The sequence below is a fragment of the Plasmodium falciparum genome, assembly GCF_000002765.6.
Source record: "Plasmodium falciparum 3D7 genome assembly, chromosome: 11".
Classification (NCBI taxonomy): domain Eukaryota; phylum Apicomplexa; class Aconoidasida; order Haemosporida; family Plasmodiidae; genus Plasmodium; species Plasmodium falciparum.
The window spans coordinates 132,597-159,105 of NC_037282.1; the positions used below are offsets into that span (position 1 = coordinate 132,597).

A 26,509-nucleotide genomic window follows, 5' to 3' on the forward strand; every position below is an offset into this window, starting at 1 on the left:
ACTTCAATTTAAAATAATAAATTTTTAATGCTAACTTTAAAAAAAAATAACTTTTTTTTTTGTTATTTTTAAAAATTATATATTAAGTTTTATAAATTATTATATGTTTATATAATATTATAATATGTTTATAATTATTTTATTATATATAGAAATATTAATTTTTAAAAGAAATAAAAAAAAGAACGACTTGTTTTTTTACTACCCACCCACAAATTTTTATATTTCTTAATATATTCATAATTAAATAAAGCACGTTGAATTTTTTAGAAAAAGATATATTATATATATATATATATATAATAAAACGCGATAAGATAAAATATTATTCATTTCATTAGATTATCTATTTATATTTATTATATATATGTATATAACCTTTTTTTCTTATTTAAATTTTATTCAATATTATTTTTTTTCATTATTATATTATAGAGATTATTCTATAACTATCTTATTTTGTATATATAATAGGCATTATTTATAAAAAAAAAATATATATCTATTTAAATATTATATATTCATGTTATTATATATATATATGCAATACTTTTTTTAAAAATATATATATATAATATAGATCAAATAACCTCCTTAATAAAGAACAATAATTATTTTATAAAACATCTATAATAAATAAATACCGTAATAAAAAAAAAAAAAAATGTATTTTAAGATAGATAAATAACTAAATATACCATATATTTAAGTATTATAAATTAAAAGCTATATATAATAATAATGTTTTAAAAAATATCTATTTCTTTAAAAAATTTAGTTGGTATTTTTTATTATTTTTTAAAATTCATATTTTTTATTTTTTTCATTCTATAAAAAACAAGTTCTGAATTTTATTATAGAACTGCATTTAGCAACCGGAACTATCCAATCCTTTTCTCTTAATATTTTTAAAATTGCATGATGTTATATATATATAATATATATATTTTATTATATATTATATATATATTATATAACTATACAAATTCAGAATAAAAATATATACTATTTATTTTTATATATATATTTTAATTTTATAATAAATAGAATTATTCTAGGAACGTTCTAATTTTAATTTCATTTAATTTTTAATATATTATTTTAAAAATCATTGAATTTTTATATTTATTTAAAAGTTTTTAACACATGTAAAAAAATAATAAATATTATTGATTATACATCTCTTATAAATTAAAAATTAAATAATTTTATTTTTTTTATCATATATATATAAATAAAATGCTCTATTTTTTTTTCGTTCTATTTCTTCCTTCCTTCCTTCCTTCGTTTTTTTTTTTTTTTTTCTTTTTTCTTTTAATAAATTCTTATTTTGTTTTTATAATTTATAAAATATAAAATTATATATTTTTTTATAAATAGTTATATATAATATATATACAAATAATAATATAATAAACATATATATTTTAAGCGCTTTAATTTCAATGTTTTTTTATATTAAAATGTTTTTTTTAACCTTTATGATTTTTCTTACAAGGAATCTGTTTTTTTTTATATAATTATAATATAAATTTATTTAGGAATAGATATATAAAATAAGTAAGTGTTTAGAAAAAGGAAAAAATTGAAAACTTAAATAATTATTATACGTTATAAAATTCAAAATAGCAACATAATGTTTATTATATATATATATTATTCCATACAACATATTAAAACAAATAAAAATTACATTTTATATTAAATTTTTGTAATCTTATGAAATATTAAAAGATTTTAATCGTTATATGTTTTTTTTTTTTTTTATATTGAATTTCAGTTAAAAAAGTTGTCAAACAAGTAAAAACAAATTGTGTTATTCAAAAATATAAAAATAAAGCCTTTTTTTTTTTTTTTTTTATATTTTTTCGTTCTCTATATCTGTGTTTTATATATAATTATATATAAAAATTCTATAGAAAAAAAGCAAAAAAAACATATTATTTTATTCATATGCTATATATATATCATTATATATTTATTTAAAAGTATAAATATATTATATTAACATAAAAAGGAATTTAAATATATATATATATATATATATGTTTATATTATAATTATATTCTTATTATACAAATATCACACCAACAAAAAAAAATATAAGTACGAGTTGTCACTGTTTTATGTTATATAAATAAAACTATATATTTTAACATCTATGATTTTTTATTATATAATAATTAGTTTATATATATATAAACATATATATTATTTATAATTTTTTATCTGTTTTCCTTCTATTATTATTTTCTTAATCTTAATCCTTATTTATATAAAAATAATATAATATTACAAAAGTGTATATCTATATGAAAAAATAAATATAGAAAAAAAAGAGAAAAAAAAAAATGCCGTCCTTATATATATATATATATATATATATATGTGTATATTCTTTTATGGTTATACTTTTTGAATTATTAATCCCTAATACTATTAAAACGGTTTTATTCATATTCTTTTAGTAATTCTATTTTAGTTATCAAATTATTATAACAATAACTTAAAAGTGAAAAATGCAAACATATATATATATATATATATAACTTTTAAATATAAGTATGATAAATATATATACAACACTTATTATTCCTTTTATAATATTCATTTAGTTTAAGAATTAACATAAAGATTTTAAATAAACATATTACTTAGATAAATATATTTATATATTGTTAAAAACATAAATAAACTAGAACACCATAAAAATAAAATATGAAATACTTTTGTTCTGTGTTCTAAAAAATTAATAAAGATCAGAATGTTTACATTATAATGTGCATAATAAAATAATATCCTCGTTCTATTTTTGTAATATATATATATTATATGAAATACATAATTTATATAATTTTGGTTCCATTTTTGTTAAAATCATATAAAAAAAAAAAAAAAAAAAAAAAAAAAGAAAATGAAATAACTATTATACATATATAATACAAATTAATTGTTAAATGAAATATTTTATTATTTTAAAACAATACTAAAGTAATAATAATTTTATTTTTAGTATATATAATATTAATAATATTAATAATAATAATAATAATAAGAATAATAATAATAATAATAAGAAGAACATATTTTGTAATCTTTTTACATAAAGATTAATTATACAAAATTTTTTTCTAATTTAGAACAATACGAACACTTTATTATTAATATAATATTTTGCGTACCACATATATTATATATATAAATATATATATATATATATATATAATATTATAAATAATATAATTAATTAGATGAATTATTAATAAAATAAAAATATATATGTAATATTATTATGAATTTAATATATTACTTTTAATATTAGCTCATATATTAATATTTAACCTAGCATTACTAATATAATAATCTAATCTAATTATGGCCTTACTATATTATATATATATATATATATATATATATATAAATTGTTCATATTTTTAGATGATAATAAAAAACGCAACCCTATTATTGGATTCTGACTCAAATATAATGTTACCTTTTTAGAATTTTTTTTTTTTTTTTTTATTTTAAAAAATATAAATAAATTATATTTTATCTTTGTTGAATTTTTATTATATTACAAACATTTATTTTTCCCATAAAAAGAAAAATAGTACAATCTTTTAAATTTACTTAAATATAAAATATATTATATATATATATATATATATATATATCTAAAATAAAAAAAGGATTAGGTATATACATTCTATATAGTTGTAAAGTAATTGGTTCTTTTATACATATCATATTATATTCGATATAATTAAATAAATATATTAAGACATATAACTTATTTCTTTTTTTTCTTGATGTTTTAGCTATTTATTCCTATATATTTTGTTATATACCATAAAACAACTACAACCCAAATTTATGTTTTTTTTTTTTTTTTTTTTTTTTCTTATTATACACAATTGAAGTAGCACAATTATAAGAAAAATTATATAATCTATATGTACATATATATATATATATATATATATATATTTATTTATTTAGTTCTATTTTAAAAAAAACAAAAAAATAAATAAATAATCCTACATAACCAAAATATTTTCACTAATATGAAAAAGCAGTATGAACTTATAACCCCTTCTTGGGTACTAAAAATATGCAGAAAATATAAACATACAATAAAAAAAATTATACTAATTACTAATCTATTTTTTGTCTTTGTTTTTATATCGAATGATTTTTCTTTACACCACGTCAAGTTAAAATAAATACCATAAAATATATATTCATACATATATTTTTACATATATTATGTATATGCATATTCCACTTTATTATTTTATTTTATTTTTTTTTTATTATTTTTTTTTTTTTTCCCATGATCTTTTATAGAAATATAAATAAGTATGGAATTAATAATAAATTATACCAACATAATATTGAAACAAGATATGATAGAATATTAACAGAACATGTTAAGCATCTATGGAAAAACAATTTTTCATTAGAAGTTAATACAAGTCAAAAGAATCCTTCAAGTTTAAAGGATCATGTTTCTAGTAACCAATCAACAGAAGAAATAAAAAAGACAAATGAATTAATTACAAATTTATCTAAACTTTGGAAAGATATGATTAAAAACACAGAAGAAGAATATAACCATAATACTGATCATATGGATCATAAATGGAGAGATGATATGTGGAATAAACAATGGGGAAAATATCTAGATGCAGCTCATGATAATATTAATAAACACCTAAGAAATTATAATAGCTCTGAAGATTATAAAAAAGATATTACAAATAAATGGATACAATGGGCAAGTGAAGATGTTGAAGTTTTTGTAAATGCATTAAAACAGGAATGGTATAAAAATAATAATAATTAAAATGAATTATATAATATATATAAATAAATAAATAAATAAATAAATATATATATATATATATATATATATATAATTTTATTCATTTATTTTTTATTTTTTGTTTTCTTAAACAATTAAACAACATTATGACTATTAAATAATTATGTACATTCAATAATATATATTAAATAATATATATTTTTGTTGTTGTTTTATTATTTAATTTAATTTTTTTTTTTTTTTTTTTTTTAAGAAACACATATAAATTACTTCATAAATGTTTATCATTGTTAATTATTTTATAAATCTCTACATAGATTTAATATATACAATTTGTATGAACAACATTTCATAAAACAAAAAAATTGTATCATAAAAGATTAATATGTAAATAATTAACATTTTTATATACATACGCATCAAAAAAAAAAAAAAATTATAATAATAATAAATATAAAATAATACTTGACTTAAGAATTTTAGTAAGACAATTTTTCTAATCCCCTTAAATAATTAATATTATATTTTTATGTTGGTTATATGAAATAATCAATAAAAATAAATAAATAAATAAATATATATATATATATATATATATACCTATGTTGTTGTAGTAAAGCACTTAAAAACCATAAAAGAGAATATGTAATTACATGCGTACAATTATAACCAAACAAACCATAAAAGAATAAATAATATATATATATATATATATATATATATATATATATGTAAGCAGAAAGAAAATCATATTAATATATAAATATCAAATAATATTTATATATTAAAAAAAATATCATTATGTTTAATATTTGGTTTTATGAATATCTAAAATATATAATTATTTATTTTTTCCCTTTTTTCTATGTGGTTTATTGAAAAGTGTTCCCTTGCTATACATATATTTTTACAAACAAATAGTGTGTTATAAATAGCCATTATTTAATTTATTCCTTATATATGCATACGTAAACATTTAAGTAAATAAATACATATATATATATTAGTAATATGTATACTTAATAATAAAATATCCAATTTTTTTTTTTTTTTTTTTTTTAAATGAATATTTTATAAATATATTTCTATATATATATATATATATATATTTATATATTATTTCTTATCATTAGGATATATAATATTTATTTATAAAACGAATTATATAGATTATAATAATATTTAAATGTGTACAAAAATATTTATAAAAACTTCTGTTTGAACATGAGTGAACTAGAAGCTTCTAACATAATTTCACCGAATAGTACTGAGTTAAAACTTCAAGAAAATCATAACCAAATAACAAATAATGTTAATTTATATGAATACGATATGGATTATGATTATCTTCTTACTATATGTGTTCTAATCTATTTAGCACTTTTAGTACTACTTATAAAAATATGTCAACTGGTAAGATAATATAATATAATATATATATATATATAATACAAATTACAACATCATTCTACAATTCAAAATTAAAAACTTCCCATTATGTTCATATTTTATTTTTAAATTAATAGAGTTGTCAGAGAACATGTGCTAGACGTCGAGCACTACTATATTTCGTTGAAGCTGATTCTGGATATTTTTCTAATGAAGAAGAATAGACATAAAAAAAAAAAAAATAATATAATAATAATAATAATCCAATATTATTATGAATTATTAATAACAAATAAGTTATTTTTAAATAAGAATTTTAAAAGATTAATATATTAAGTATGTAAATTAACATGAATTATTATACAACAATAATAAAATGTAATATAAATAGATATATGATAATTAATTAATATATATATATATATATATATATATATATATATATATATTTATTATTATTATTTTCATATTTTTACATGTATCTTATAATAATATACTATTGATATATATATATATATATATATATATATTATTATATACATATTATTATATACATATCATTATATACCTATCAAAAGGTACATAATATAATAATTCCTTTATGTATGAAGCGATATACCATATTAAAAAAAACACATTCTGTTTCTTAAATTAAAATTTATTCAGGTGTAACTTTAAAAAGATTCACACAAAATATATAAAAATATATATATACATATTTTATATTAAAACTTTTACATGGTAACCTGCAATTTTTATGAAGATGCAAAAAAAATAATATACATAGTTATTTCAAACATCTTCTTTTCCATTTTTAAAAGGATATAAATTTTAAAAATTTTAAAGAACTCATTTTTTATACATATCTTTAATAAAAAAAAAAAAAAAAAAAAAAAAAAAAAAAAAATTAAATTTTATGCTTTTTCTAATTTTACACAATTTTTTTTAAGTTTTTGTCCATAATAAATAAAAAATAAGTGTTTAAAAAAAGGAAAAAAAAAAAAAAAAAAATTTACACATATATATATATATATATATATACATACATATATTACATTAAAATTATAAAATAAAATAGTATTGATTTTTATCAGATAAAATAAATTACTCTTAATTTATTAACACCGTGTTATAAAGAAGCGTCTCGTTTTTCCTACATTTATATTTTATTTTATATACCTTAATTTTTTTTTTTTTTTTTTTTTTTTTCTCTCTCTATCTTCATATTACAACAAGTTTAACCAAATAAGGAGAAACCTAAATCATCTTCTTCTTCTTCTTCCTCTACTTTCTCTTCTTTTTTGGCTTCCTTTTTGTCTTCACTTGGTTTCTCAGTTGTAACTTGGGCAGCAGCTGCAGGGGCACTTCCTACACTTAAGTTACTTAATAAGCTCCTATAAAACGCAAAAAAAATTAAAAATTAAAAAAAAATATATATGTTTTCATATATTTATAAATATAATATTGCATACATATATTATATTAGGAGGGGAAAAAAAAAAAAAAAAAAACACATTTTAATAATATACATTTTCACATAATATTGTATACAATTCGCACATACATAATTATACATTAGATATATCATAATCCACAGTTCATATTTGTTAAATAGAAATAAATATATGTATAAATTATATACATTTTGTTATATGCATATTTATGTATGTACTAAAATTTTATATACATCTATTTTTATATGTACACTAAAATATAAATATATACATATATATATATATATATATATATATAATATACATTTTTATTATTATTATTATTTTTTTTTCTTACTGAATATCTTTTCCCTTTAAAGCCCTTTCGAAAAGCATTGGTAAGTATGGCAAAACAGTATTGTTAGAATTTTTAATAAGCTTTAAAATATTGTCACTTGTTATACTCATTTTTTCTTCATGTAATATTAAAGCAGCATAGGTACATAAAAGTTCCTGCTTTTCACATTCTGGTAATTCTGATGCTGGAATTGATGCCATTTTTTCTTTTCTTTTTATTTTATTTTGTTTTATTTAAAATTTATAAAATGTTATAAAATTATTAAATATAATATAATTTTCAATTTATTCTTAAATAAGAAAATATGAAATTGTTATTTTTTTTTTTATTTATTTATTTTATTTTTTTTTTTTTTTAATTACAAATATATCTCCTAATTTTTTCTTTTTTTTCTTGAAGTAAAAAAAATAAGCAAAAATAAAAAAATATATTATATATTATATATATAATATATATATTTTTATATTATCTTTAGTAAAAGCTATTTACTATAAAAAACTTCAAAATAATATTATAAAAAAAAAGGAAAGAAAAAAAAAAAAAAAAAAGAGGGGATTAAAAAAATTATAAATATATTATGTATATATTATCATATATATATAATATATGTAAATATGTAAAATAATACATATAATATTATAAAGAAAAAAAAAAAAAAAAAAAAGGCAAAATATAATATAATATATAAATATTTATATAACATATATAATAATATATTGATATATATTATATTATTAATGTACATATATATAATTTTAATATATATGTTATTTAATATTTATATATATATATATTTTATAATATAAATATAGTTTCTTAACAAGTAAATATTAGTGTATCAAAGAGGTTAAGTTATATTATACCATATTTATAGTACGTACAATAAAATCAATCATTTTTCATATGTATATTATATATTTTTTATATATATATATATATAATAAAATACACATCAAAATATATATTTAATATATTAATATTATATATATATATATATATATTATATATATATGGTGTTTTTTTCTTTTTACTATATAAATTAAACAATAAAAATATTTATTATATATATATTTTTTTTATTATAATTATGAAAAGTTTATTATAATAATATATATGTATCTATATATAAAAAGTATCATAATTTTTTTTTTTTTATAAAAAAAATATATGTAGGTACAACAATTTATTATATTAAATACATATATATAATATTTGTTATATTATACCCCTATTTAATTCTTTCTTTAAATTTTATATATTATATTTTAATATTTATATATATATAAAAAAATTAAATTTTTAAAAATGCTATTAATATAATATTAAGTATAAAATCCATGTATTTTGTAAATATATTATATATTATATAAATTTATACAAATTTATAGAAATTTTAATATTGTATGTACAAAAAAAAAAAATAATAATAATTAAAAAAATTTATATTTATATATAAATATCACATTTTTCCCCATACAAAAATATGATATATATTTTTTTTTTTCCTTTTATTTATCCTTTTAATTCGAATTTTACATTTTCTAAGTTTTACGAAAAATTCCCATAAAATAAAAATTTAAAAATATCCTTATAATTTTAAAATGTGAACTAATATTCTGTTTGAAGTGTAATAAAATAAAATATCCTTATTCTCACAGAAAAAAAAAAAAAAAAAACACAATATATATATATATATATATATATATATATATATACAACCTATAAATATTTCATATTAAATTTGTTATATATAACATTCAATGTTCTAATGTTCTGTTTTAAAAAAAGTGACCTTTTTATTAAATTCTCAATAAAACAATCTTTGAATTTTTAATACTAAAGAAAAAAATTCATAATTTATATGGAATGGAAAATATATATTTTTTCCAAACAGTATTCAATTTTATATAAAAACAAATATAATATATATAATATATATAATAAAATAAATAAATGAATAAATAATGAATTCATTAATCAAAATAAATATGTGTAGTTACTTCTTATATATAGACCAAATTTTTATTTTTTTCCATATATATATATATATATATATCTCATAATATTATTAAAGGAAAAAAAAAAAAAGACCTACTATTTTATTATCTATAAAAAAAAAAATCATTTTATATAACTATAGGATATATTGTTATAAAATACAATTACATTTTTTTTCTTATTTCATTTATATCATTATATTTATTCAATAGATATAACTTTAATTTAAACCTAAATACTTTTTATTAATCATTTTTCAAATATGATTTTTTTTCTTTTTTCTTCGATTCATCATTTATATGTATATTTATATTTTGGTAAAAAAACAAGTATTTCATTAATACATTTTTATGTTCAATAAAAAGTAAAAAAAGAAAAGATATTATACATATATATATATATATATATATATAATATTATAATAATTATATTTTAATATTCCTATATCGAATGGATAATTTTTATTATTTATTCTTAAATATATGAATATACATATAATATATATTTATTTAAAGCTTATTATATATATGTTTTTTTTAATTTTGCTTAGCTTTCAAAATTATTCCAAAAATTAAATAAAATATTAAAATTATTTATATAAATATAAAAAAAAATATAATATTTTTTATAATTTTATTTTTAATTATATATAATATAATAAAATAATATATATTTAATATATATTGTTTCATATTTATTAAAAAGAATAATTTTTTTTTTTAATATGAATTATGATAATTTAATATTTTTTAAGGCGTCAATAGTCTAACGGCCATGATACCTGCCTTCCAAGCAGGTGACCCGGGTTCGACTCCCGGTTGACGCAGCCAAACCTTAAATTTAGCAATAAGTTTACAGGTCAATCTGAAATATGGATAAACCTTCGGGTTGTTCGTATAAATTATTAATTTTATTATATAATAATTTAATTTATATATAATATATATTTTTTTTCTTTTTTTTTCCCTTTTTTTTTAAAAAAAGAATACATAATTTTATTTTTATTTAACATGAACAGATAAATTAATATATATATATATATATATATACATACATATATAATATATTGTGATATAATATAATTTTATATAATTTAATATAATACTTAAGAACAGTATTCCTTATTTTTTTTATTTTTTAAATAAATATTTTCCCCTAAATTCATTTTACAACAATGCTATATAAATAATAAGATAAAAAAATATAATATATATATTCGTTACATCGTAATAAGATAATACTTTATTTAGTATGGAAAAAAAAATTTCGTATAAGACTAATGTATTATATATATATATATATATTATAATTTATTATGTAGCATATTTTAAGTTCAAGGTTAGTTTAAAATAAATGAAAACCTTTTCCATATTTAATACACCTTATAAAATGTTCCTATATATAAATTTATAAAGAATGAAACGCTTTCTTTTCATCGAACCTTTCAACAGATATTGTTATATTAACACAACAAAGTCAGCTTTTAAATACAAATAAATATAAATTAATATATTTATTTGTATGGTACCTTTGGAGTAAGAATAGTTAAATATTATATATACATATAATAGAAGAAGATGTTAATATTTTTCCTTTTCTTAATAAATAAATAAACATTTATATAATATAAACTACATAATATATAAACCAATAAAAATAAATAACAACATTTATGAATATCCTTCAAATATAAAAATTTTTATAACCTTTTTATTACATGGTATTTAAATTATATACAAACTCATATAATAAATAATATTCTTTTTTCATTAAAAATATTCCTTTCTTTGTAAATAAAATTTTTATTAAATATTTAATAAAACAAAATATTAAGAATAATAAAAAAAAATAATAAAGACGACTCTTTCAATTATAATAATTAAAATATTGTAATATATTTAATATATAGAAATTAAAATAAATATTTTTTTTTTTTTTGTGCAAGATATATTTATAAAATAAAATATAATAATATATATGACAATAAAACACTGGTGGTAATTTTCATTATATATATTGAAATAATTTTATTTAACAAATAAAATAAAATTTAATTTTATATACTCATACTGAATTTTTTGGTATATATTATTATTTTATTTATTTATTTGGGAAAACTATTTCTTTCAGTACATATTTGGACTTATATTATAAATATATATATTAAAATTATATATAAAATATAAATATTAATTTTTTATTAAATTTTTTTTATTCAATGTACTTTTTTTTATATATATATGGCCTTTTTAAATATGCACGAAATGGGGTTCGAACCCATGCGAACTTACGTTCATCAGATCTTGAGTCTGACGCTTTAGACCACTCAGCCATCCGTGCTTAATAAAACATATGAAATTTTCTTTTCTTAATTATAAAAATTTTGAAACCAAAAAATAATAAAATAAAATAAAACAAAATAGTAAAAAATGTAAAATATGTAACTTTTTCTCTTTATTTATTATAACATGATATAAAACTAATTTATTATAAAATAATATATTTATTATATTTATATGTATTATATACATAATGTATTTTTTTTTTTTTTTTTAATTATATTTAAAAAAACCCTAAATTGAAAAAATGTTTTCTTTTCTTTTTTTCGTTCATATTATTTCCTTTTATTAAAAATTAGAAAAGGGAACATAAATAAAAATACTAAAAATTAAGTATATTATTCTTATAAAGCCATTCGTTATATTCATAATATTATTAAAAATACATTAATATATCCTTTTAAAATATTTTACATATAATAAAGCTACAATTATATAAATTTTGTATATATAGAGAACTACACAAACTTAGAATATAATCTTATAACCTTTTATCTATTATATATTATTATAACACCCTTATAATTTAATATCTTATACCATAAATATATATATATATATATATACATACAAACATATTTTAATATGTTTGGATTAGGGTTTCGAGGAAAACATATGTGCATAATTATATGCGTTTTATTTTCCAAAAGTTCTTTTGTATAAAATAAATTTGGTTGTTACAAATGAGAGCTATTTAAAGAAACACAAAATGTAAATAAATAAATAAATATATGTATATATATATATATATATATATATATATATATATATATATAATATATATGTATATTTTAATATATTCTTGCAAAAATATATTCATGAGAAAAAAAATATAAAAACTTTAAATGGCATAAATATTACACTGATGGTATTTATTATTTTTCAAGGTTAATATATATTTTTTTTTATCATTTTTTTGTGAATTATCATATTCTCACATAATCGCATTTTTAGTACATTATATATATATATATATATATATATATATAAATATATATATATATTTTTCTTTGAATAAAAGAAAAAACAGATTATATTCCATATAATTTCTTTTTTAAACCTTTAAATATACTCACCTATATGTATATAATTTTAAAAAAATAATCTTATTATAATAAAAGAGATTTATTAATCATTCACATTTATATATCAAACTTGAAATATATGTTTTAAATAACCACATATTTGTTATGAATATAATTATTTACAGTATAACACAATTATTTACCTTCACATATATATAATATTAATTATATATATATTTCTTTTACTTTTTTTTTGTGTGAATATATAATTCTTAATATACATAATAAATTAATTTAAGACTGTATAATGACGTAATATTCTAAATATTTAAGCTATTGCTTTTTTTTTTTTTTTTTTTGTGTATATAATTTTTTGAAAAAAATGATTTAGCTAACACAATAATATATATATATATATATATATATAATTATACCATATTTTATATATAAGAGAAAAAAAACTATGCCTAATATATTCTTATCTAATTACATTTTTATATTTATATTATTAACAAATAAATTTTTGAAAACTTTTGATTATGTTGAGAGTAAACATTGGAATAATATATGCTTAAAAGACCTATATGATAAAAATGATATCAAATTAAATAAAACAAACAAATTAAAACTAAAATATAAAAATTTTATGTTTTCAGATTTAAAAAAACAAAAGAAAAGAAAAGAAACAGAAACAGCAACAGGAACAATTACACAAAAACAAAAACACACAAAAAAAAAAAAATTACATGGACAAACTAATGGATATTTTATAAAGAGAAATAAAATACAACACATATTTGCGAATATTCCTTACAACAATAATTTTAAGAAAATTAATCAGGACATATACACTTTTAAAAATGTTAATTATCATCCAAAAAACGCTAACAAAAAAGTATATCTAAAGATTAATAATGCTACCCATTTGGAAACAATTAAAACTTATATTACAAAATGTATAAAAAACTATAGACATCAAAATGAAGAGAAAACACAAAAAAAAATAAGAAATTATAACAATATAATACAATATTATGTATCACGAAAAAATAATAATAATAATAATAATAATCGATTCATTCATACTTATAATATGCTCTTTATTAATATATTCTACAATATTATAAGTAAAAATAGAAATGAAAAAAAAAAAAAAAATAGAAAAACAGATTTCCAAAAATATTTAAGGAAATATGAAGAACTGTACCAAAAATTTACACCAGAAAATGATGCAGAAAATAATGATATAAATAATGATAAAAATAATAGTGATTTAATATCACAAATTAATAAAAAAAACATCTCTAATATTATTATTAACGAATGGTGTTTACGTAATAATAATGAAAAATATAATTCTACATTAATGTATGATTATATATCTAATATGCATAATACAGAATATCAAGATATAACATGTGTAAATAATTTTATAAAAAATAATGAAATGATAGAAAAGGAAACATGGGAACATAAGCAGAAACCATATTTAACGTATAAATATGAATTTAAATATAGAGATCCAATAAATCGAAAAAATAAATTGTATCAATATGAATATTATATACCAAAATTAATAACATATGAAGAAGATATTTCTACTGAACCAAAATTTGTACCTTCTAATTTCAAATCACCTAAATGTTATAATAATTCCCCTGTGAATGCTCTAACAACTAGTGGGTTTAGTAGTCGTAATATTGATACCTTTGGAAAAGAAAGAAATAAAATATATTCATTCAATACACCAACTGATGTAAAAAGAAATATATTTTTTGATGATCTCATATTAATATCATCATCTTATAATCAACATTTCTTTCCAAATTTAAACTTTTTATTAAATTTACATACATTACAAATTCTAATAAGGGATAAAACGGCTATAGAAACGGATTACATGATAGACAAATTTGATCAGCTCAAAGAAAAGCTTATTCAAATCAATTCCCCACATGTAATAGATAATAACCAAAATGATGACATTGACAATAATAATAATAATAATAATAATAATAATAATTGTGATAATCCATATAATAAAAGGATAATACCAATAAATAACAAATCAACAAATAATGATGCCTGCACAATTGATAATATATCAAATATACAACACAGGAAGAATCAAACGAATGATCAAAATAATAAAAGTAAAGATGATGAAATAAATGAAGAAATATCTAGCAATTTAACATATAAAAAAACTCTATTTGATGACAAAATTCAATTATTCAAAAATAAATATGATAAAAATATTTTGGATGATAAAGATTTTGTTCAACTATGGAAATATAACGAAAAAGGAGAAATAGTCGAAACAATCAATAAAATACCTATACCAAAAATTTATTTAAATATTGATGATCCCAAATATCTGTCATGGAAAATTTTACAAAATTCTGGAAAAACAGCTTTCAAAGAAATTCCAACACCAAATAGAAAACTAGAAGCATGGAGGCAACAAGTAAATTTAAAAACATTTTATAAACAAAATTTTGATAGCAGTATAAGTTTAAGAAATATTTCTAAAGAAGAATTAGTTGATTATAAAATGAAAATAGTAGATAATACATTTGAAAAAAATGAAAAAGTTCAAAATGATATATCTGATCATTTTGATAACATAAAAATGGATAATCAACAAAATGAAGAAAAAGTGGAATTGAATGAGAATATAAATTATTACAATAGTGATAATATAAATGGTGATAATATAAATGGTGATAATATAAATGGTGATAATATAAATGGTGATAATATAAATGGTGATAATATAAATGGTGATAATATAAATGGTGATAATATAAATGGTGATAATATAAATGGTGATAATATAAATGGTGATAATATAAATGGTGATAATATAAATGATGATAATATAAATGATGATAATATAAATGATGTTAATAATAATCATAATAATAATCATAATAGTGATAATCATTATTACTATGGAGATACCCATAAAATCAATAATCAAAATAAAAAAAATGTTAACGAAACTATTAATATAAGTGAAAACACAAATATGGATGATAATAATAATAATGAAATATATTCACAAAATTATAAAGAACAAAGAATAAAAAATCAAGATATATCTAATAATGCATATAATTTTAATAAAGAACACATTGACAAGTGCAAAAGAAAATACAAAAAAGCTTTTTATACACTAGTTGTAAGAGATGGAATAGTAGATGAATATTTATCTGATGATATTAACATTTTAAAAAATCTAGATAATAAATTAAAAAAAAAATCTGAAATAAACCAAAATAAGGAAAATGAAAATGAAAATGAAAACAATTCACAAAGTGATAATAATACAACCAAACAACATATTCAAGATGAACAAGGAACTGAACAAAAAAAAAGTAAAATATTTGTTGGTAGCTTTTTTAATGTAAAAGATGTAGAAATTGAATATTTAATTAATAAAGAATTATATTTTATACCTGAACATTCAAATTGGTATAAAACAAATACACAACCATTTATTAGAGGACAAATTGGAAAACAGTCAAGAAAATTTGATAATGATTATCCTATTTATGATTATAGAAAAAGTGATTTTGGTATGGCCAAATTCTCATCATTAAATTTAGCATCTATCAAAGATTGTGCTGTAGTATATTTAGATGAAAATATTGATTTAAGTGATAAATTTATTCATGTTATATTTATAGCAACCTCAAAAAATGAAGATATTGATAATAACAATAATAATAATGATAATAATAATGATAATGATATATATGAAAAACAATCCAAATATAATGTATATGAAAACATTCCATCTAATAACAAACAAACCAATTCAAATAATAATTCTGAATATAATAACGAACAAAATAATTGTAGTAACAAACAAATTACAAATGATGAACAAAATGATAACGAATATGAAAAAGAAGAAAGTATTCAAAAATGTCATATGGAAAAAGTTATATCGAGTCATGATGATACAATACAAAATTGTGATATTGAAAAAAATGAATGTAAAGAAAATAAAAAAAGTAAATATACACAAATCAAATTAACAGAATATCATACGCACAATCCAATAACAAATCCTAGATTAGTTGTATATGTAAAAGGAAATAGCAAAATAAATATATACGAATCACATATATCATTAAATAAAAGTAATAGTGGACTAGTTAATGGATTCTCAAGAATTTGTTTAGAAGAAAAATCCAATGTAAAACATACATTATCTCAAGAATTAGGAAATAATGTATGGCATTTTCATAACGTATCAGTAAAAAATGGATTAAATGCAAATTATAAATTCGTTGATGTATTACTAGGTAGCTTATCCTCAAGAATTAATTTACAAATAGAAGGAGAAAAAGGATGTAAACAAGAAAGTTATGGTTTATCATTATTAGAAGATAAACAAAATATTAGTCAATATGAAATGTTTCATCACGAACATCCATCTATGGAAACTAATCAATTATTTAAATGCCTAGTATCTGATAAAGCACATGCCGTCTGGAGAAGTAGAGGTAGAATAGAAAGAAATGCAATAAAAGCAAAATTAAATACCTTATGTAAATCTATTCTATTGAATTTTGGAGCTAGCGCTGTATGTATACCCACCCTAGAAATTATACCAAGTGATATAGAATGTGCAAATCACGGTGCAACCATAAGTGATTTAGAAAAAGAACCAATCTTCTCATTAATGACAAGAGGAATATCTGAAAGAAATGCTAGAGAAATAATGATGAATTCTTTTGTTAAGGAAATTTTAGACCATATATCTGACGAAAATCTTAAAAATAGGGTATATCAAAAGGTTTTAAAATTTTCTCAAAAGTATAAAAGTTCTACTTATTAATATGTACACATATATATATATATATATATATATATATATATATATGAAGATTCATATTCTTATTATTACTCAATTAAATTACATCTTTATTATTTAAAATATAACAAAATATAAAATATTTAACATATTTTTAAGGCAAATGAAAAGTAGAAAATTATATATGAATATATATATGTCTCATTCCTACATTTTAGATTAAGTTTTTTTTTTTTTTTTTTTTTTTTTGTATCATTTATATTTAATTTGTATTAATGTTTGTAATCTTTTCTAACATATTACTTATATTTAAAAAAAAAATTAACATAAACATATAAATATATACATATATTTATATATATGTATGTATTTATGTGAGAACTGATGCTCATATACTTATCATATTACTCTAAAGTAACACTTTTATTAGTTAAATCAGTACCATTTAATAATTTTTCCATCGTACTTGGAGAAATAGAATCCTGTTCTGTTTGAGGAATATCTTTAATCTGTAAGTTTGGAAATTGTGCTTCACACGTTTCTTCAAAGTTATATTTTTGTTCAAGATTTAAAGTTAAAATGTCTTGAGCTTCTTTACAAGGTCCTTTGTATTTTTCATCTGGCTTACACATACCTTTATAATTCCCTTCTTTAATATATTCAAAATATATTGGACATTTGGAATAGTCTCTTTGAGAATTTTCCACACATAACCATTTTACATTACATATTTTACTAAATTTCTCTTTTTCATTTATATCCATATAGTCAAAATGAGTTATACGTGGACAATTATTTGGAGCAATGTAATCATCTGGAGCTTTACAAGCACCTGAATTCATTAAATTCAACCATCCTCGAGGACAAGCATAGATATCATAGCCAAAAGTACATTTATTTTTGCAAGGCCAAGGAATTCCATATTTTGTGGAAAACGCAATTCTTTGCTATAATATAAATATATTAAAATATTCACGTATACACACAATATCAACATATATATATATATATATATATATATATATATATATATATATATATATTTATTTATTTATTTATTTATTTATTTATTTATTTATTTATGCTTCCTTATAGATATAAATTATATTTCATCTTCATTAAAATATTTCTTTTTATTACATGATAAGACATATGACTTATTGCCTCAATTTCTTCCTTTGAAATTAAACCCCTCAATTCATTACTTCCCATACACATGTCATCCTTTACACTATAAGACCATCCTATAATTAAAAATTGTTATATTTTTTTATATGTAGAAGAAACATATATGTATTTATTTAATACGATTTAAATAATATTTTAATCATTTTATTCTATTTATTGTCCATTATTTTTTTATATCACCTTTAGGACATGTTATGGAATAATCTCGTTCTATAAATATAAAAAAAAAAAAAAAAATTTTAAACACTTTATAATTATTTATAATTTTATATATGTGAAAAATAGACTCTACATAACGTCTGGCCGTTTTACTAATTAAGCATTAATTATTATCATAGATAAAATATTCAACATGTCTATATATATATATATATATATATATTTATTAATTTTACCACATGATTCTTCTTTACAAGGCCAAACCTAGGGTGATAAGAAAAAGAAGAGAAGAAGAAAAAAAAAAAAAAATTCAACTTTCTATTACTTCATTTTTATTACATATATTTTCTTTTCTGTTGTTCCTTTTCTTGTTTTATTTAGAACATTAGAATACCACTTTACAAGCTTAATAAAAAAAAAAAAAAAGAAAAAAAAGTTATACATAAATGTAATAGTAATCGTTCTTATTAAATCGATATTAATTATGTGTCTTGCTAAAAATACTTGAAGAAAATTGCTCCTTATCATTTTGTGTAAAAGTATCAAAATCCTGAAAATAAAATAATAACAGAAATGTAAATAACTATATATATATATATATATATATATATATATATATATATATATACATATACATATTTATTAATGTTTGCATATGTATGTATGTATTCAATCATATTCTTACCATTGATCTATTACATCCTCCAGAATAGTTTCTTCAAAAAAAAAAAAAATATATATATATAAATATGTGTGTGTCTCATATTATGTTAAACACATCCCATATTAATAACATATTAATAAAAACGCATTATCTCTTTTATAATATAATTTTTAATATATATACTCTGGAGCTTCACACGTTCCATTGTAAATCCAATTTTCTGGACATTCCCTTAAGTAATCTCTTTCTCCATTTCCACAGGATTCATTAATACATGACCAATTGACTTAAAAACAAAATATATATTTAAACAAAAATTAATGTATTAAATAAAATATTTCAAGAAAAAATATATGAATAATATATCTTTATATTGTATCACAACTATTTTAATAACCTTTGCAATCTTTTGCTATTGAGCTTTTTTCTTTTGCATTCATAGGTTCTAAAATCATGATATGAGCACATGGTCCAGAATAATCCCTATAATAAATAAATATATTAATAAATAATTAAATAAATAAATAAATATATATATATATATATATATATATATATATATATTTTTTTTTTCAATATCATAGAAATATATCGTTTCATTTTACTTTTTCTTACTTTGGAGCGGAACATTGAGTTTCTGTGATTGGTTCCCACATCGAAGGACACTGTTTAGAATAATCTCGCATACATATTTTATCGTTAACTGGTTTTTTTGATATCCATTTTATTTCATCTATATCATCCATTAATAATTTTTCTAAAGTAGTTGGTATTTTCATATTCAACAAATCAGTACTTAAAGCAGATGGTTCTTTAGTTATTTCATAATGGCTATTATGACACAAACATGTATATGGAATACATAAATATAATTTATATATATATATATTCAACGGTATATTTCTTCTTTTAATTTTTTTTTATTTTTATATAATAGAATAACCTTTCTAAATTTTCCTTTATGGCAACTAAGGGCAAAATAATGAAATAAGTCAACATAATAAATATAACACAACAATTATTATATATATTAAATAATAATATATATATATAAACTAATTAGAATATATAAATTTATATATATTTATTTACCTCCTAATTCATTTGCAACATTTATATCACTAAAGGAGGAAAAATAAAATATACATATATTTATATATATATATATATATATATATATATATTGTCTTTTTTATATTGTATAAATGTTCTATTACTCTTCTTCTTGCTTTTTCTTTTTATCGTCTGGAATATCATCTGCTGCTATATACATAGCAATCGGAGGCTTTTCTTTCTTTTTCTTTTCCAATTCTTTTATATTCTTTTCCTTTTTAGACACATCGGAAACATTTTTAATAATATTTAATTTTTTATTTTTCAAAATAAGGTTTTTTATTTCTTCTTCACTTTGTTCATCTACTTCTTTAATATCATTTATTAATTTCCTTTTTGTTGTACCATATATAAGATTTGTGCCTTCACTGAATTTTTTTACTTTTCCATTTTTTCTAACCACACTATATGAATTTATATTACCATTTTCTGGAATTTCCCATCGATGATTATAATTTACATCAACAATTTTTATGGGTCTCCCTCTACTATCTATTTGATATACACCATTTTCCACATTGGGATATTTTCTATACAAATGTATTTTTACACCCACAATTTTATTTATAAATAAGACAAAAATTAAAGATATACACTTCTTCATATTTTTAGAAAATAAAGAAGGAGAATTGAAAATATATATCAATATAATGTTATTTAAAATAATAACAAAAAAAAAAAAAAGAAAAAAAAAAAAAAAAAAAAAAAGATGTATATATATATATATATATATATGCACATCTATTCTTACAAAACAATTGGAGGTAATAAATCAAAGAAAAATATATTTCATTTTTTCAAAAAAAAAAAAAAAAAAAGACATATATTATTCTTACATAAATAATTACTCATAATTTCAAAATAAATATATACCTATATATATATATATATATATAACATGAGAAGAAAACGAATTAGAAATATTCTGTTCATGTAATAAAGTATTTGCCTCAAATGACATACATATAACATTTCATTATACTTAGAATATATGTCTATATGATTCTATGTCTTATAATAAAAATGAAATTATTAAATATAAATTAATATAACATCTATTTTGTGTATATACACATTTTCTTTTTCATTTAAAAATAAAAGAAAAGAAAGAAAAAAAAAAGATATTGCGCGTTATTGTATTTCACATATTAATCTCGTAAATATATATATATATATATATATATTAATATGTTTAATTATATTATCTTATTATATAAGATTATGATAACCCTAATTAATATAACAGAATCAAATTTTTTTTACTATTTTCAATAGTTTACCATATATTGTGTATCCATCTCTTTTTTGAAATTTAATTTTTAACATGACACATAAGAATTAAATAACAGTCATATATATATATATATATATAATTACAAAATTTTTATGTCTACGTAATAAATGAAAATTATATTCCTTTTACCCTAATATCTATATATATATATATAATTTAAGAAACTGTTTTAATGATTGAACTAATAAAATAGGATGATAATCCAAAGAATTTTTTATAAGAGAAAAAATGAAATAAGAAAATAAATATTATCACATATATATATATATATATATATTTATTTATTTATTTATTTAAATAGTGTAATAAAAAAGAAATAAATGATCTTTTCCCTTCAAATATCAAACAAAAAAAAATATATATTAATATTTTATCTTATTCATATGTCCTTGTTATAACTCGTATAAGATATATAAAAGTTCATAATATTTTTTAAGAAATAATTTGGACTATACACCAATTGAATGTATTACATTTTTATTTACATCATTTAAAACAAAAACAAAAAAAAAAAAAAAAAAAAAAAAATAATAAATACCATATTTTATAACATACCATTATTCCAGAAGATATATTAATTTTTTAAAACTAAAAAAAAATACATTTTCTTCATTTTCCCATCTTCAAATAAAAAATAATTTTTTGTGTATAAAATATATATTTTATTTTTCTTTTTTCATAATTTACCGCATAATTATTATGTATATTCATGTATAATATAACCTATGATATATACATATATATATTATATATATATATATATATATATACATGTGATGAAATTATTAGTACTAAAAAAAATATAATATAGTGTTGCAAATATTTCAAATTTTATAGTTTATATTCCTTATATATTATAGTATAGTATAATATATAACAAAAGGAAATAAATATAAAATATTTATTATTATTTTTTATTACTCTTTGTATAGTTTCATCATTAGCTTTTCATAAATAAATTATTTTATTTTATTTTATTTTATTTTTTTTTATTAAAATGAAAACATAGAAAAATAAAATAAATAAAAAAGAAAACTATGTTAGTGAGAAGTAACGACAAATTGGTATAGTCAATATTCATATAAAGTTTGATTTGATATTATAAAAAAATTGAACTAATATATGATATAAAGATTTCTTTCTTTTTTCATTATTTTATTAATTTATAAATATCACCATATTCTAATAATATTATTAATCTATTGAAACAAATACTAAAACGTATAATATATATATATATATATATATATATATATATATATATATATATATTTATTATATATAATATATATAAATATATTGCATATGTAAATATTTTTACATATAGACTAATTATTAATGGGATAACATAAAAAAGTCAAAAAAATAACCTCTCGAAAAAAAAAAAAAAAAAAAAAAAAAAAAATGTTTCAAAACATACAAACTATAATATTAGATATAAACGATGGTGAAATGAAAACAGGTTATTCAGGCGAATGTACGCCAAGATATAATTCTAATTTAATTTTAGGATTACCATTAGGCCATAATGCTACATTGAAACATACTATATTTCCATTATTACCAAATGTTAAAAGAGATAATGTAGAATTATTATATGGAATAAAATATATATATGACGAAAATAATAATAGTAGATATGATATCAATTTTGATGTAATGGAAAAATTGTTTGAGGGTATTTCAGGTAGTAAAGCATTAGACGATAATTTCCAAGATCATCCTATTTTATTAACAGAACCTAATAAAACAGATAGAAAATATCGAGAGAAATTTACAGAACTTATGTTCGAATCATATAATGTGTATCAATTATTTTTATCTAGAAGAAGTGTTTTGTCTTGTTATGGATGTGCTAGAACATCAGGATTAGTATTACACGTAGAAAAAAATTGTACTAATTTATGTGGTATTCAAGAAGGTTATGTCTTTCAAAAACATATAGAAGAAGCACCTATTGGTGGAGATTTAATAGATAGAATATATTTATCATACTTAGAAAATATTAAAAATTTAAAAATATATCCTTATTTCTCTATTGAAAAAAATACAAATAATTTAGATAATAAAAATTATGATATAAAAATATTAAAATGCCCTTTAGTTACAAAATCTTATTATTTATGGGGATCACTCTATGTTGTTAATCAAATGAAAGAAAATATAATAAATGATTCTCAAAACATAACCGAAAAAAATAAAAATAAAAATAATAATAATAATAATTCTGATCTATACGAACACAAAAATGTATATAAGTTACCAGATGGTCAAATAATTGATGATAATACAACAGAATCATTAAAACTTATTTTCCCTTATATATTCTTTAGAAAAAAATATAATCAAAACAATATAAATAAATTATGTACAAATACAGAAATATTTCAAAATTTTGATTTTAATGAATTTTATAATTCCTTAAAAAATTTAAAATTACCAATATTACATAAATATAATTATAAAATCAATACAACTAATTCTATTATAGAAAAAATACCAGATAATTCATTAGACAAAACAACCAATATATGTTATTCTGATCAAATAGATAGCTTTTTTGAAATATTTGACGGATTACAAGATTTTATTAAAAAGGGAATTTTATCATTCATATCATCTAATATAAATATTGACGATGTTCTTAACTTTTTAATTATAACTGGAGAATCAACCATGCTCCATAATTTTGTAGGATTATTAAAATCCTACTTACCCTTTATAGATACCATAAAAGAAAAAAGTACTAAGCTAATTTATAGCAAAGGACCTGATAGAAAATGTAACTGCTTTATTGGTGCCTCCATTTTATCATCTCTTGGTACATTCCCCCAATTCTGTATGACCAAAAGTGAGTATGAAGAATATGGAGTTAGAAATATTGTGGACAAAAAGTGTGCCTAATGGAAAAATGTATATATAAAATAAATATATTATATTATATTATATTATATTATATTATATTATATTATATTATATTATATTATATTATATTATATTATATTATATTATATATATTTTTTTTTTTTTTACTGTTTTGTTTGATATTCTTTATTATTACTATTATTTTTTCTTTTTTTAATTCCTTTTATTGTTTTAAAATTCTTATGATTTTTATGTTTATTTTTTTAAATATTTTTTTATTCTTATTGTTTTTTAATAACTTATATATACATATATATATATATATATATATATATTTCAGTTTTTATTTTTTTTTTTTAATTTGTTTTGTTTTATTCTATTTTTTTTTTTTTTTTTTTTTTTTTTTTTTGCATCTTTACATTATGAACACAAATATTTAAATATATAAATATGATTAAAATATTTGTGATTTTTTTGGAATAAAAACTTTATTAGTTAAGCATATAAGCACATAAATAATTAAACACACATTGTTCTAGACAATATATATAATATATATTATATATATATATATTATTTAAATAAAAAATATTTTAAGTAATCCTTTCTATTTTAAAAAAAAAAAAAAAAGCATTTCATCTTTTTCAAAACGTATTTATATGATGACCATTGTTTTATTCTTTTTATAAGAATGATAATATTTAAAACAACATACTACCAAGAGTAATGAAAGATTGAAAGAATGAACGAATGAAAGATTGAAAGAATGAACGAATGAAAGATTGAAAGAATGAACGAATGAAAGATTGAAAGAATGAACGAATGAAAGATTGAAAGAATGAACGAATGAAAGATTGAAAGAATGAACGAATGAAAGATTGAAAGAATGAACGAATGAGAGATTGAAAAAATGAAAGATTGAAAGAATGAAAGGTTGAAAGAATGAAAGGTTGAAAGAATGAAAGGTTGAAAGAATGAAAGGTTGAAAGAATGAAAGGTTGAAATAATGAAAGATTGAAAGAATGAAATAT

At 17.3% G+C, this 26,509-nt stretch overlaps 6 protein-coding genes and 2 non-coding genes across 8 annotated transcripts; 5 read left to right on the top strand and 3 right to left on the bottom strand.

The window, feature by feature from the left end:
* Positions 1-4,064: 4,064 nt before the first annotated feature.
* On the top strand, positions 4,065-4,846 carry PF3D7_1102900 (Plasmodium exported protein (hyp11), unknown function; the record flags this gene model as incomplete). Its single annotated transcript, XM_001347681.2, has 2 exons — positions 4,065-4,213; positions 4,348-4,846. 2 exons carry the CDS (start codon positions 4,065-4,067, stop codon positions 4,844-4,846), a joined length of 648 nt encoding a protein of 215 aa, XP_001347717.2.
* Positions 4,847-6,049: 1,203 nt separating this feature from the next.
* On the top strand, positions 6,050-6,438 carry PF3D7_1103000 (conserved Plasmodium protein, unknown function; the record flags this gene model as incomplete). The annotated part of the gene is made up of 2 exons (XM_001347682.1): positions 6,050-6,238; positions 6,352-6,438. The coding sequence occupies 2 exons, from the start codon at positions 6,050-6,052 to the stop codon at positions 6,436-6,438; spliced, it is 276 nt and encodes a 91-aa protein (XP_001347718.1).
* Positions 6,439-7,451: 1,013 nt separating this feature from the next.
* On the bottom strand, positions 7,452-8,205 carry PF3D7_1103100 (60S acidic ribosomal protein P1, putative; the record flags this gene model as incomplete). Its single annotated transcript, XM_001347683.2, has 2 exons — positions 7,452-7,608; positions 8,006-8,205. 2 exons carry the CDS (start codon positions 8,203-8,205, stop codon positions 7,452-7,454), a joined length of 357 nt encoding a protein of 118 aa, XP_001347719.1.
* Positions 8,206-10,756: 2,551 nt separating this feature from the next.
* Positions 10,757-10,829, top strand: PF3D7_1103200. The gene has a single exon. It is a non-coding gene; the product is annotated as a tRNA-Gly (tRNA).
* Positions 10,830-12,244: 1,415 nt separating this feature from the next.
* On the bottom strand, positions 12,245-12,343 carry PF3D7_1103300. The gene has a single exon. It is a non-coding gene; the product is annotated as a tRNA-Leu (tRNA).
* A 1,487-nt stretch (positions 12,344-13,830) lies between these two features.
* On the top strand, positions 13,831-18,219 carry PF3D7_1103400 (FeS cluster assembly protein SufD; the record flags this gene model as incomplete). The annotated part of the gene is made up of 1 exon (XM_001347684.1): positions 13,831-18,219. The coding sequence occupies one exon, from the start codon at positions 13,831-13,833 to the stop codon at positions 18,217-18,219; it is 4,389 nt and encodes a 1,462-aa protein (XP_001347720.1).
* A 380-nt stretch (positions 18,220-18,599) lies between these two features.
* PF3D7_1103500 (CPW-WPC family protein) lies at positions 18,600-21,923 on the bottom strand (the record flags this gene model as incomplete). Its single annotated transcript, XM_001347685.2, has 13 exons — positions 18,600-19,142; positions 19,336-19,439; positions 19,564-19,593; positions 19,779-19,806; positions 19,937-19,947; positions 20,047-20,092; positions 20,228-20,258; positions 20,390-20,492; positions 20,604-20,689; positions 20,822-21,037; positions 21,150-21,174; positions 21,299-21,327; positions 21,424-21,923. The coding sequence occupies 13 exons, from the start codon at positions 21,921-21,923 to the stop codon at positions 18,600-18,602; spliced, it is 1,752 nt and encodes a 583-aa protein (XP_001347721.2).
* Positions 21,924-24,017: 2,094 nt separating this feature from the next.
* On the top strand, positions 24,018-25,517 carry PF3D7_1103600 (actin-like protein, putative; the record flags this gene model as incomplete). Its single annotated transcript, XM_001347687.1, has 1 exon — positions 24,018-25,517. The coding sequence occupies one exon, from the start codon at positions 24,018-24,020 to the stop codon at positions 25,515-25,517; it is 1,500 nt and encodes a 499-aa protein (XP_001347723.1).
* Between the last annotated feature and the right edge of the window lie 992 nt (positions 25,518-26,509).